Source organism: Sinocyclocheilus grahami, unplaced genomic scaffold, assembly GCF_001515645.1.
Source record: "Sinocyclocheilus grahami isolate Dianchi unplaced genomic scaffold, SAMN03320097.WGS_v1.1 scaffold1251.1, whole genome shotgun sequence".
NCBI classification, from domain to species: Eukaryota; Metazoa; Chordata; class Actinopteri; order Cypriniformes; family Cyprinidae; genus Sinocyclocheilus; species Sinocyclocheilus grahami.
In genome coordinates, this window is record NW_015506430.1 from 63,936 (window position 1) to 79,362 (window position 15,427).

Consider the following 15,427-nt stretch of genomic DNA (forward strand, 5'->3'; position numbering starts at 1 on the left):
TGTGGTACTCTTGTGAGTTTCACTGTGTGCTGAAGATAGTTTCACCTGATGAGTCTTTCAAGTGAGAGCAAGGGAGTATTTTATCTTGTCCAGCCATGTTCAAAAATCATCTTTCCATCATCTTTTACACTCAAAGGAATGCCCAAAAATAAACACACTCTCATGTTGTTTCAAACCTGTATGATTGTCTTTCTTCCGAGAAGCACACAAGATGCTGTTAGACAGGATATTGACACCAGACTAAAAAGTAAAACTATTACAAATTTTTGTTATTGGAAATAAAGCTGAAATAAACTGTAATGTTGCCTTGGCAACTAACTAATAAAATAGGTTGAAGTACTACAATTACTCCGACTGAATAAAGTCTGAAATAAATAAATTAAAGCTAAATAGAAATATAAAAAGTTCAGTATACAAAATCATATGTACCAAAGCAGTTACTAATAGTTAAACAAAAATTTAAATGAATACTGAAAATATAAAAATAAAAGCTAATTCAAAATATTAATAAATACTTTAATATTATATAATAAATACTGTAATAGTATAATAATATAATACTGAAAGCTCCAAAAATGACTAGAAAGCAACATAAAGGTGTCATAAATGAAGGTAAAATGTTATGTGCATGAAACAGACAAGCTAACTGTTTATGGTAAATCTTCCCTTTCATCACATTTTTTCCCTTTCATAAATTTTGTCTTGATTGGATACCAGGCACAAAAACCAAAAAGCCTTTTTGATATCAAGCCTGGTATGATGTCTATTGTGATGGAAGGGAAAATTTCCAAAGCTTTCGTATGACTTTGAGGCTTTGAATGTTGCACATGATTCATATGGACTTCTTTTACAGTAATTTTATTATGCTTTTTTTTTGTCAGTTTTGGTCTGTAACAGCCCTCCATAACTATTCAGTTTCATTGTATGGAATGACATGAGGGTAAATAAACAATAACAAATGATCATATTTGAGATATACTATCCTATCCAGAAAGATGACATAATCAATCAATGATCATGCTTCTTCGGGTAATTCCAGGTCTAATGCTCAGACCGTCTCCTCATGATTTCATAGTCTGATGTCAGCTTCTCTTACCATTTAATGATGGCTGATTTTAATGCAGTACTCTCTATGAGTGCAGAGTTGTTAGACCCCATATTGTGTCATTACATACTCAACTCAGCATAATTATATAATTAAATATAATACAGTTGCCCCCACTGGGTCAGGGTCTTGCAAAAGTGTTCCCTGTTCACACACACGGTCATTATGAAACAGCTCTTCTGCGCACCCACACAGTTCTAATGGAGAGTGAAGGACTCTACAGTAGGAAAGAATGAGTCACACACCTTCGAGAGAAGTGTGAGAAAGTGAGACAAGGAAGATGTTGTGTTAAAACCCTTGAAATCAAAGATGAAAAGAGCATATTGGGTTTAGAATGAATTAATGTTGTTCTTAATTTGCCACTAATAAAGTGAAGTGTTAAAATAATTCCTGTAGTGTGCATGATGTTTGTTAGCCATGTGTATTGCCTGAAATAAACCCACACTCCTTTAGATACTGCATCGATCTATTTTGAGCGGCGTTGCCATGAGCACTTATTATAAGCTACTTTGGGCCTGTTTTTTTATAAAGTTGCTTATAAATATGGGCAAGTGGTTGCATTTTTGGGCTTATTTCCAGTCGTGTATTTGGACTAGCTAGTGATTAGCGGCCATATCACAATAAAGTGTGACTAACCACTAATCACAGCTGTCAAATCTCCCCACCTGCTGTTCAAACTGCACTTTATATCAGTGATTTTCAAACTGGGGTCCGCAGACCCTCAGGGAGCTGCAAGTGATGCTAGGTGGTCTGTGAAATTAATGTGTATTTTTAAAGTAATTAGAAGAAAGCAAATATACATATAGCTTTGTGAAAGAAGCAAATCCTTTGCACTGTGAATATGTGGAAGCATAGTTTGTGTTTGTGTCCCAGGATACAACATAGAAAGTGTTCCTCCATAAAAAAAAAATAAATAAAAATGTTTCTTTTATATTTTAATATTAAGTGAAAAAAATAAGAAAATATTCTGTTGTAGTACAAAGTATTTTGCAGGTAATATTTTAATCAGTTGTTTTGGGTTTAGCACAATGACCTGTAAGTCCATAAATTTAATTTGGGAAAACACTTTGCCTTTATAATATCACGCTTTTATTTTATTTTATTTTTGTTGTTTTTTTTACACACAGTATAAATGGGTCTTTATACATGAAAATATGTGACTGCTTTTAAATTTAGCTAAAAATGCTTGATACACTGGTCTAAAAACAAACAAACAAAAAAACTTCCTTTAGCTGTCAAAATAATTAATATTTTTTTTGTTTTAGTTTTAACTACATATTGATTTAGAGTCTGCACAAGCATGGGAAATATTCCTAATTAACGCTGCAAAAGAATGATCTGACAAAAATGATTTTTGGTGAGTCACTTATTTTGGACATGTTTTATCAGAGCAGGATGCTTGTTTTTCTTTTCAGCTCTGGCAACATTGATTCTTGAGCTTGGGAATGTTACTGCTGTGTTACAAAACTGCTGATATCTTACATCTGACATGGGGTTTTGTTTGTGCAAGATGAACTGTTTATCACACTTCCTGAAATGACTGCAGGATAACCAATGGCCTGCTGTTATCACATGCATTATGGCTGTGCAAAGCACTGGTGTTTGATAAACATCTACAAATGCAATTATGCTCTAACTGAATAAAGGCCTACTTTGCTTAAAATTGTAGTTCAAAGGCACAGTAGCATATTAATCACACGCTTCGTCTTTTTCTCTCTCATTTCCCTAGGTGTAAAAACCTGATTTACAATGGAAAAACTGCTTGTCTGCTTGTTGGTTATTGGAATGGCAGTGAAGGCCCAGATCTGTCCGAAGCGCTGCGTCTGTCAAGTTCTATCCCCCAACCTCGCAACACTCTGTGCCAAAAAAGGGTTGCTCTTTGTTCCGCCCAACATCGACAGGCACACCGTGGAGCTCCGGCTAGCTGATAACTTTGTCACCAGCATAAAACGGAAAGACTTGGCCAACATGACCAAGTTGGTGGATCTTACTTTGTCAAGGAATACAATAAGTTACATCACTCCACATGCGTTCGCGGACTTGGAGAACTTACGAGCCTTGCATCTAGACCACAACCGGTTGACACGAATAGCCAATGATACCTTCAATGGCATGTCTAAGCTGCATCACCTGATTCTGAACAACAACCAACTGACCCTCATCCACATGGGAGCCTTTAACGACCTACTAGCCCTCGAAGAACTGGACTTATCCTACAACAACCTGGAGACCATCCCCTGGGAGGCCATTCAAAAGATGACCAGCCTACACACTCTTAGTCTGGACCACAACATGATCGAATACATTCCTGAGGGGACTTTTTCCCTCCTACAGAAGCTCAACCGCTTGGACGTGACCTCCAACAAGCTCCAGAAGCTTCCACCGGACCCACTTTTCCAGCGGGCGCAGGTTCTGGCCACGTCTGGCATACTGAATCCCTCCTCTTTCGCTCTGAGCTTTGGAGGAAATCCTTTACACTGCAACTGTGAGCTGCTGTGGCTTCGGCGGCTCAATCGTGAGGACGACCTGGAGACCTGCGCCACACCTTCGCACCTTTCTGGACGCTATTTCTGGTCCATCCCGGAGGAGGAGTTCCTCTGCGAGCCGCCCCTCATCACCCGCCACTCTCACGAGATGAGGGTCCTGGAGGGCCAACGGGTTGCGTTGAAGTGCAAAGCCAGGGGAGATCCAGAACCTGCCATTCACTGGATATCTCCCGATGGGAAGTTGGTTTCAAACTCGTCACGCACCCTGGTTTACAACAATGGCACATTGGACATCCTTATAAGCACAGTAAAGGACACAGGCTCTTTCACGTGCATTTCCTCGAATCCTGCCGGGGAGGCCCACCAGACCGTGGAGCTGGTCATCATCAAGCTTCCACACATTAGCAACAGCACCAATAACATCCAAGAGCCTGACCCGGGATCTTCTGACATCTCCACTTCGACAAGGGCAGGAGCAAACGGCAGCAACCACACCGGCGATGTCAAGACCAACTCCGATAAGAGGGTGGTTATGGCAGAAGCCACTTCGTCCACAGCACTCATTAAATTTAACTTCCAGAGGAATATACCTGGAATACGCATGTTTCAGATTCAGTATAATGGAACCTACGATGACTCTCTTGTTTACAGGTGAGAAATACTTACTTTTACATTTATGCATTTAGCAGATGCTTTTATCCAAATCAACTTACCGAAGAAGAGTATTTGTATTATACAATGCCAGGTTTATTAGAAAAGTATATTATTAGGAAGTAAGCTAGATGTGTATACATTTTTAGTGTATTTCGAACAGTTGTTGTTAGAAATTTATTTATTTTTTTTTTTGTTCTGTTTCTTTGTTCGTTTTACTTGTTTGGCTTTCACTGCAAAAAATTATTTTCTTCCTTAGTATTTTTGTCTTGTTTTATAGTATAAATTAGAGATGCACCGATCGATCGGTCAGGGATCGGAATCGGACGATTTTCCTCATGATCGGCCCCGATCCGTTTTGTTACCAGCGGCACAGGCAATAACGTCAGCTGCGCATTCTCGCTCTCTTCTCTCCGACGACCCCTTCTCTCTCACACACATCTCATTTGCTCCGGTTAAATAGTGCTTGTATTGCGCATTATTTTTGTCATTCCCGCAGGTTTCGCGCTTATACCAAACGCGCGCGCACCACCACTGATCTACCGTATTGACCCGAATATAAGACAATGTTTTTTCCTTGGAAATACATCTGAAAAAACGCGGCCGTCTTATATTCAGGGTCTAGACTTTGACATGTCAATAATACACCCACAACAATAGGTGGCGCCAAATATGCATAAACGAGTGTGCCATGAAATACGTAAATGCGTGTTGTAAAGATTGCGACCAAACTCCCTTTGTGATTTTAAAACGTAAGACAGTACACAGATTTGAAGACTACAGTAAGATTTAACTTTTTAACTAAAGATTTTGGTAGGCTACTATTAGATGGATAGCCTAAATGTCCTAATTCAGATGGGCTACCTGTTTTTTTTTTATGGTATATCAAAAAGTGTATATTTTTAAAATGTGATTGTTGGTACAGTTTACCAATTTTTACCATACTTTCAAAACAAAAATTAAAATAGGAAAAATATGCAATATGAAAATAATTGAAGACAAAATGTGTTTTACTGAGAAAAAAACAAGATTTGGTTTTTAAAAAGCCTTTTTCCAAAAGGTACATCTGGAAAAAGGGGGGTCGTCTTATAATCAGGGTCGTCTTATATTCGGGCCAATACAGTATATTAGTGGAGCGCACACAAGCCGCACTCAGTCTCAAACAGCTTGTGAGCCACAAATACCAAAATGAGTGGCTAACTGCACTAAAACTTTCAAATACATACAAAATTATGTCAAAATGCCCGTCTTGGCGACTATCCAGTTAAACACAGTCAGTTTTGGAATGTTAAATAGTTGAGAAAGAGAACGCATGTTGTGTATCATAGGCCTGTTTACACCTGGTCACTTCATGCATTTTTTTCTGATCAAATAGCTATCCGATCGTGAACAGACCATGTGTAAATGCCCTCCAAAATGCATTCGAGACTGACATAAATCCGATCGCTCAAACCACTTCAGGAGGTGGTCTGGGCCACATTCCAGATGAAACTCGACAAGTGTAAATGCATCTGGTTGTTGAAACCACACATGTAAATTTTACTCCTCCCAAAATTATAAAATAATAAACGTGAGAGCGTGTTATAGGCTATATGATGTTAGTCAGACTGAGTAGCTGAGTATATCTCTTCAGCAAGCCAACTCGCAAAACTGCAGCGAATGAAACTGAAAGTAAGACGCAGATGGTCAACACACAATCATCTTCGTTAAAAGTAGTAAGACAAACTTATCTTTCCAGTGCTGATGCCACGCGCTCTCCTATTGCGGTCTTTGATTTTGAATTTCACTGGTTAAGGTTGGGGTCAGGTGTGGGGTAGGTTTAGGGGTTAGCATTTTTATAGCATAGTGTAGGAAATCAACACTTTAATTGACACAACCAATAACATTTTTAGAATCAGCTGTGGGGCAGAGTTTGCACTGAAGTGGATTGGGGGGAAAAATTGCGCATGCGTGTCATGTGCATGTCTGTCAATGGGAGGAAGCCACGCCCTATTTTGGAGCTACCACCCAGTTTGGGGTTCCCGCCCCCATTTGGAATCTCCAGGCTGCAGTTATACCCTTCTCCCTATATTGGGTCTGTGGATAAAGTCTTAAAGGGACCGCAGTGCAATATTCCTACTGCTGTCTGTCATGTTAATCAAAGAACAAAAGACAAAGAAAATCACTTTCTGCTCTTGACTGAATACGTTTTATAACTTTAATGGTAAGCATTAATCTGTATTTAAAATAACACATACAGTGTTATTTTACATTTGATTACTTTAATTTCTGTAGTCTTCATTGTAAAAATTAAATCTTACCTGAATAAATACTTACTTAACCTGAAAAACTTAGTTTCATAGCCCTCTTTATTCTATTGCATTTATTTGTGCTGTTGTTTGCAATTTTTTTGTGTTCTTATTTTATTACTGACTTTTTACATGTTTTTTTATGAAAATAAAACTTTGCGTTGGAGAAAAGTAGATTTTTGTTTGTATATGCTGTCAATTATAGTTCTTAGAAAGAAAATCGGAATCGGCAATAATCGGTATCGGCAGATCACACTAATAAAAAAATCGGAATCGGCCAAGAAAATTGCAATCTGTGCATCTCTAGTATAAATATCTACAAATTCTGGAATTAAGATGTGTTTACTTTACAAGTAAAATGACTCAAGATATTATATCTTGCTTTATGAAAAAAAAAAAATATCCAAATTTGGTTAGTTTTTGCTTCAAACAAGTAAACATATCTTCCAGTGGAGTAAGAAAAATCGAGACAAAAATATTAAGAAAGAAAATTTTATTTTTGCAGCGTTGCTGTCTCAAGCTCCACTACCATCATTTAAAAGAAACCCAATAAGAACAATTAACTTAACAAGGACAACTTATTCCCAATATGAAATGACCAAGTAGTAAAATTTAGGATTGAACTGAATTATTATGTGTGTACGATACAGTGAATTCGTATTCCAATTTTGGTATCACATTGTTTTAGATCTATAAACAGAATGGCCACAGCTTTTGAAACTTAATGACACTTTTTTAAACGCCACTCATTTCAGATTGAATTTCAGATGTTAGCGTTTTAGATTTACATTTTAGTTCATAATTTATAGAATAGCAGTGTGAAGTAAACACCATCAATACTTCATCCAATAAATCCATCAGTATTTCACTAAATGTGTACATAATTTTTATCATGTAAATAATGCAGCACAAATATTTAAAATAAAAATAGGCTGATATATCAGTATGTGGTTTGTAGATTGTAATTTGTAGATTTAAATGTAAGAAACCATCTTACAATAAACTCTCAGACCAACCAGCAAGAGGAGAACAAACAATTTGGTTTAAAGGGCAGTTGAAAATCCCAATCAGTCTAGATGCATGATTGAACTGACTTTTGCCCTTTGAGTCAACAGCAAGGTGTTATGTAGACCAGTTGAGAAAAAGGACCTTATATTTAGTACATTAGCACAAAAATCCATCACCAGTTTGTGTTGTTCTAATGGATAGATGGATCAATGCTGTGCTTTCTGTCCATGTGAAATGGTAGAATAGAAATCCATTTCTAATTTTCTTTTAAATGAATAATGCTGTTTTTCTCTGTATTAGATTTTGCAGCCTGGCTCTTAGACTGTGCAGTGTTTTTGTCTTTTTTTGGTTGTGATCCGTCATAGTGTATCTGAGCCTTTAGTGACGTGACATGTGGCCAAGTGACCCATACTTGGAATTAGGGCTCTGCATTTAACCCATCCAAAGTGCACACATACAGCAGTGAACAAACACAGCAGGGGGCAGCCATTTATGCTGCAGTGCCCAGGGAGCAGTTGGGGGTTCGGTGTCTTGCTCAAGGGCACCTCAGTCGTGGTATTGAAGGTGGGAGAGAGCGCTGTACATTCACCCACCTACAATCCCTGCCGGTACAAGACTCGAACCCGCAACCTTCGGGTTACGAGTCCAACTCTCTAACCATGAGGCCACTACTTCCCCTTTAGTTTGCATACATTTTTTTCTAACTATAATGCTACACTTTTAAAGGTTTTCAGTGTTTATACTATTAAAGTTTTTATATTTTTAGAGTTTTTCAGTAAATTTTTCTATCCTAGAATTTGCTAGGATATGAAGTGACAACTATAAGACATCTGTAGACTAATTTCCTAAAAACTGTAAATCAAAATGGATTTATCAAAACGTTGCTGTTTATTTAAACATAATAGAGTGAGTTGGGGTGGTACTATCTCTTTAACTGACCAATGGCGGACATAGTGAGGGTTTGGAAAACACAAGAGTGTTTGATAACATAGTGCTGTTTTGTCATTTGTTATCTATTGCAGCATTTCTGCTGAAAGAGACAGCTTAAACTAGCCTAAGCTGGTTTTACCAGGTCTGATTTGATGGTTGAAAGAGGTTTTGGGCATTTGGGAGACTGAAGACAGAATACAATTAGCAAAAGTGTCTACCAAGAGCATATTAAAGTGTAAAATTGAATAATCACTGTAGTTTATAGCGTTGATAATATTCAGGCACCATTGTGTGTGTTAGCCAATCTGTTTTAGTGCTATCTCTAACAATATTTCCTTTCACATGCTCTGTACTCATTAATACATTCTCATAATTACGTTCTTTGCAGACTCACTTGGGGGAATCAAAAAGAGATTCATTTTTTGGCTTACTTTATCTCAATAGACTGCTGTAAATTAGCCACAGTCGGCTAATTACAATAACACACACTGGCCATGAGCGTTCCCGTTCAATGAGACACACTGCAGAACCAAAGCCATTTCCTCATCATTTGTGTACAGAGCACATAGTGTGGGAAGCTCTTTTCACAAATGATGAGAATGAAGCCCACAGAAAGACTACAGATACATCTCGACCTATTTTTTACTAGAGAAGCAGCTGGCTGATACCCCATGCTGTTATCAAGTGCTCCCTTCTCAGTTAACACATTTAGCAACAGACCGGTCGCAGTGAAATATAGACTATAATCGAATTTTCGCCACAAAAACAAGGCCAGTGGAATTTGTTTCTCCGATAAAGCTGCAGAAAAGTGCCATGAACTTGTTACAGAGACAATCCCCTGTTAAACCTGGGGTTAAGTGTCTTGCTCATGGGTACAATGATGATGGCTCTTATTTTGATTCTTGCAGTTCTGAAACCTTCCGACTAGTGCTGGGCGGTATGACCAAAAATTTATATCACGGTATTTTTCAAAATTATACCGGTTTCATGGTACATGACGGTATTTTTTTTTTCATGCATGACCGGGTGTTAACCATATTTTCTACTGACTGAGAGAGGAAATACTGCAGTATATTGACTTAGAATGCCCTATTTTACTGTCATGATGAGTGAATATTGTCAAAAAATACCACACTAAATAGTGACTAAACACGACCCCTTTTAATGTTAACCAGGAGTCACTCTCATTTATAATCGCGGCATCGTCTGATAAAATCAAAATATATCATAACAAAAATTAACACCGGCATTCGGTATGAACCGGTATAACTGCCCAGCACTACTTCCGACTATTGCTTCTGAGCTGTAAGTCAATATGAAATGTCACTCACATTTTATTTTCATAATACAATGTATTTCCGAGTTATACAGAATACTGGATTAGAAATTGGTTGGATCTTGCAGTGTGGATGTTATAGTTTGGTGTATGAGGGGCTTGTGATGTCAGTGAAAAAGGAAGGTCATTTCACAGGGGAAGCATTTTGATAAAAGATCATGGAGAATAAGTTTTTTTCTTTGGAATAAGGTGCACTGATGATCATGCACAACAAGGTCAGGAAAGTGCATTAAAGAAAAAAATAGTTTATTTTGATTTCAGCACTCATAATTGTATGAAAAAGGGCATAACCAGTATTCTTTTTTTAAATTCTTTTTTCTTTAACTTTCATTCATTTTTCAATTGTGCTTAGTTTTAAGCCATTGAAAGTGAATATTTTCACTCAATTACATTTATAAGGCAGAAATCATACTTTTTATTCCTTGTAATTTCATTGAGATCTTCAAAGTACATGATTCACTACTCATCAGAATATGTGTTGATGTCTCAGAGGTGTAAAATACTTGAGTTAATTGTGCTTCATAATTTTATGGGAAAATTTTCTCATGTTCTATTGAAACTGAAGACTGTTACTAAGGCAGAAAATCACACTGTTTAGTTCTTTTAATTGAATTTAGACCTTCAAAGGACAGAGTACAGATTTCACTGCTCATCATGGCACATATCTATCCTCTTACTAAAGAGCTTACTGAGCTCAAAAAAAAAAAAATATATATATATATATACACACAAAGCGCTCGCACAAAAGGAAAAATGTGCTGTTGCTGTCAGATCTCGATTGTTGAAACTCGACTAAATCATATGAAAAAAAAAAATTTTCCGTATACTTGTGTCGCATACAATTAAAGTCCTTTTCTGATTTTATTGTTGTTTGCAACGTTACTTGGCAATATTTTAAAGATATTATTATTTTGTTTATTTATTTATTTATTTAATTTAAATAGGGTAGTGTAGAGTAGTGTCACCCGGGTGGTAGTTTTAACTCCTATTCACTATAAAAATAAATGAATGAATGAATGAATAAATAAATCATTCAGTCGATGCAGAGACATATAGTGCGGGGGAATCCCCCATCTCCCCAACCTCTGAATATTACGCATCATAAAGTAACTACGTTATTTGGCGGTTTTTACTCGGAAAAGCAGCTGTTTTCTAGCATTCAAATAATTATGGATAAACCTGAAACTATAGAAGAAGGATTGGAGATGAATTTCTTTTACACATAAAGTAGGAATGTGCATACAACACCTGCCACAATGTTTTCCTCTTTGAGTGTGTCTTAAAAGCGATGAGGAGGGGGGAGGGGGGCTTAATCTTATCACTCAGCATGCCCGGTTAAAAAAGTCAACGCTCGCCACTGCAGTGCATGTTATAACCCTAAGCAAATCTGGCTTGAAGTGATCAATGATCAGTATAAGAACAACTAAAACATCAACAGAACCATTCTAAAAAGGACTCTTCTACACAGTTTGAGCATCAAAGCTACTTTAATGAGAAATCCCCTGCCCCTGTCTTTTTCACAAGCCAAGTAAGTAGCACTCTTGAGACTACTATTAAATATTAAGTACAATTAAATGTGGAAACTTTTTACTTTCACTCAAGTATGAATTTAGCTCAACACTTGGCTTTTAATTTGCGTAAGATTGTGTACACTTTAATTGAAATCTCTCTGTCCTTTTTTTACCCAGTATTTGTTGTCATTTCCAAGCAATGTAAACTTTTCAACCTCTTTGCATTCACAGTGCCAACTGCCTGCTAGTATCGAGAAACTCCTCCACAAAGAGGAAACTTATGCTATCCAGACGTAGTGACACTAATAGAGTCTAGGCAGAGAGCTAATTAGATGTTACATTTAACAATGAAGCATCTAGAAATAGGATATATTCAAGTCTCACTGCATAAAATGAGTAGTTACTCAAACAGTAGAGCCATGCAAATATTTTCAGCTATTTTGTGAAATGTGACCCTAGCAACTAGCCTCTTGACACCATTAAACACACTTTGAGTTACTCAGAACAGCCCTGCAATTAAAATGCTTGGCTCATTCATTTGTATGTACGACGGCGGCCGCTCTCACCACTGAAACGCTCTGACCGGCTGGGGCTCGAGGCCGCTTCTACTGAGAACCTTTGTGCTCCAAATCCAGTCGGTTTGCATGGGAAATCACAGAGCGCTTCTTTCAGCCGGCTGAATGAGCTGAATGTTTGCCAGGCTGCAGAGGAGACAGGTGGGGGGGGAGGATGATAAGAGATGCTATTGTTCAAGTCTGAAGTGAACGGTTCAGAGAGTGATAGCAGACCCCAGGTTCCTGCAGGTACAGCAGGACTTCCTGTAGATACAGCACCAAAGCAGATTTACAGCCGCTAGAGACTTGCGCTCTCTAGATTATGTGATTAAACATGCCTGCAGCAGAGTAAACATGGTAGAGATAAGAGATAGTCCTGATGTCCCAGTTTGTTTTACATGTTTATTGTAACATGTTTAGAATAGTATAATACCTACTCCGCATGCTTTGTGCCTGAGCCTGATGCACAAATGAAAATCCTACTCGAATATTAGCATATTTATCAATAGCTTAGTATCGACGCATTCCTGTATAGAGCCCTCTGATGTGCGGTCTTTTCTATCCTGCTCTCTGCTTAGATTATGAAAATCATATATTAGTGTGGGTTTTTAAATCCTGAACACAAACCAAAATGAGAATCATACCACTGGACCCCTTGAAGTAATGTCAGTTTTTTATTATTATTATTAAATATTACTTAATTTGTAATATTTTTAATGTGATTTTATTATAAATGTTATTTTTAAACTCCTTATTTTACTTTATTTTATTTTATTTTAAATAGTTCATTCTGTTTGTTCAGCAAGAATGCATTATTACATTTATAATGTTACAAAATATTTATTTCCAAATAAATGGTGAATTCTGACTATATATATCGCAGTTTCCACAGAAATATTAAGCAGCCGAAATTTTTCTTGCATTTAACAATGATTTCCGAAAAATCATGCCACTCAAGACTGATAGATAGATAGATAGATAGATAGATAGATAATTATTACATTTATAATGTTACAAAATATTTATTTCCAAATAAATGGTGAATTCTGACTATATATATCGCAGTTTCCACAGAAATATTAAGCAGCCGAAATTTTTCTTGCATTTAACAATGATTTCCGAAAAATTCTAGACTTCAAGACTGATAGATAGATAGATAGATAGATAGATAGATAGATAGATAGATAGATAGATAGATAGATAGATAGATAGATAGATCAGCTGTTTTTATAAACTTTTTACTTTAGAGAGTGCTTGATTTTTTTTTCTTTTTTTTTCTTTTCTTTTTGTTTCTTCTTTTTTCTTTTCTTTACTTTCCATGGTCACAATGCAGGTCTATGTACATGAATTGCCAAAAAAAAAGCTAAATAGTGTAGAAATGTTTACAGTACCTAAAACTTCCCCCCACCCCTTATACATATATGTAAGAGATTACTCTCTCAGGGCTACTGCTGAGCTGGAAAAAATGTAAATTAAAAATTTGCAGGAACTGGTACCACTCTTGAGGTTGTTAAAAAGGTGTAAGGCAGTTTAATAAATTAATGATGAATGAAACATATAATGTATTATTCTAACACTGTTCTTTTCTTCACACAACAGAATGATTCCCCCAACGAGTAAAAACTTCCTGGTGAATAACCTGGCTGCCGGGACGCAGTACGACCTCTGCGTGCTGGCCATTTACGATGACGGCATAACCTCGCTGACGGCTACGCGAGTTGTGGGCTGTGTGCAGTTTACCACCGAATCCGAATATCTGCGTTGCCACTTCATGCAATCCCAGTTCTTGGGTGGCACTATGATCATCATCATTGGGGGCATAATCGTCGCCTCTGTCCTCATCTTCATCATCATCCTCATGATCCGCTACAAGGTGTGCAACAGCGGCGACTCCGCCAAGGGGACCTCGGTCACCGACGTGCACTCGCAAACTAACGGTGCACAATCCCAGGGCTGTACTGTCACGCCGTCCGCGTCCAAACAAGGTGCTTTGAGCTTGGAGGAGGGCGAGGGGTGCAAAAAGAGCTCAGCCGTGCCTCTTCCTCCACCTCCAGATTCCCAAACCCACACCTCAGAGACCTCCATCCCAGACTGCTCCACCTCCACTTCCCTGGTAAGCCAAAGCTGGACGACTCCCGGCTCTTCAGGGTCACTAAAGCCAAAGCGCAAACCAGCGCCAAAGCCCATCCCGGCGGCCTGCGCTGAGCCCAAAGTAGAGGCGCTGCTCAACGCAGAGACACAAAACACCAACCGCAACAACTCCACCGCTCTTCAGCAGCCAGACCCAACCCCTCCACCCCCTCCATCCCGCTTCAAAGACACTCCGATTTTAAGGAGGGCTCGTCCATCTTCGTCCAAGTATATGACACTGCCCGTGGAAGGTGCACGGGCTAAACGCAGGTACTCTTTGAACGAGAACCTGTCGAAACATCACTGCTACATTGGCTCGCAGAAGCTGGGCAACATGTTTTGCAAGCGGAGTATGTCCGTGAACGGAATGCTAGTCCAAATGGCAAACTCGAATCTAGACAGTGAGAAAACTGCATTTTCCAGTTCAGAGTGGATTCTAGAGAGCACCGTGTGAATGTACGACTGCTGTAGACTAGATGGAGTGCCCGCATCTCATTGTGTACGTGCGTCCGTGTGTGTGTGTGGGTGGATGTGTATAGGCGCTCATAGTATATAAATGTGTGTGATCGTATGAATGTGCACGTTTTGCACCATTTCTTTTGTTTCCATCCGCAAATCATATTTTCTGCTGTCTTTTTATTAATGTTTTCTGGAAACCCATGGATTAATGTGGATATTTGCCTTGAGGGAGGTGCGAGAGCCGCTCTGATCAAGATCCATATCAATCACCCGAGAGAGACACGCCTCCATCTTCACTGCACACGCCGAGCGTCACGGTAAGAGGAAAGCATCGGTGCCTTCCTGTGTCCTCTTACCAGGGGCTCCTACTGGATACGAGCTTTGTGTCGGTTACACGGATGGAAAGAAACATAAGAGATTTCACAAAAAAGCCTTTCTATTCAAGGAAATGACATTTCCTGCATATTATAGAGGAAAAAAACAACTATATAAGGACTTGATACTGGGACCTGTTATTAAATTGATATTTTTTAAAAAATCAAAGCGTTTTCTTTTCTGTGACATTGATTTTGCCTTTGTTTTAAGGCATAAAAAACCATGTACATAAAGACAACATCTGCTGTGTTCTTATGTTGTGTAAAATAATAAAAAAACAAAATCATTTTTGTGTTGTTGTGAACACAGTCTTGAAAGGTGATTTACAAATCCTTTGAAATCCCCCATAATGCCCATGTGTTTCAGATTTTATGGGATTACACTGTAGGACCTGCATATTTACAATTCACAGATATATTGAGTGTTAATGACTTCATCCAGCTTGAACCATAAAAATCTTCTTTGATCAAAATAATTTTAATTAAAAAAAGTAAAATAAGTCACATGGTTACAAATGTTATCAAAATTGGTCTTTGCATGAACCACAAACTAAACAGAATAGCAATAAATGCCTTTAAAATAATAATCTTAAAA

At 38.0% G+C, this 15,427-nt stretch overlaps 1 protein-coding gene across 1 annotated transcript; it reads left to right on the forward strand.

Moving 5' to 3' along the window:
- The first annotated feature begins 2,836 nt into the window (after nucleotides 1-2,836).
- LOC107568509 (leucine-rich repeat and fibronectin type-III domain-containing protein 5) lies at nucleotides 2,837-15,088 on the forward strand. Its single transcript, XM_016254476.1, has 2 exons — nucleotides 2,837-4,242; nucleotides 13,469-15,088. The coding sequence occupies exons 1-2, from the start codon at nucleotides 2,855-2,857 to the stop codon at nucleotides 14,451-14,453; spliced, it is 2,373 nt and encodes a 790-aa protein (XP_016109962.1). The 5' UTR covers nucleotides 2,837-2,854; the 3' UTR covers nucleotides 14,454-15,088.
- Nucleotides 15,089-15,427: the final 339 nt, after the last annotated feature.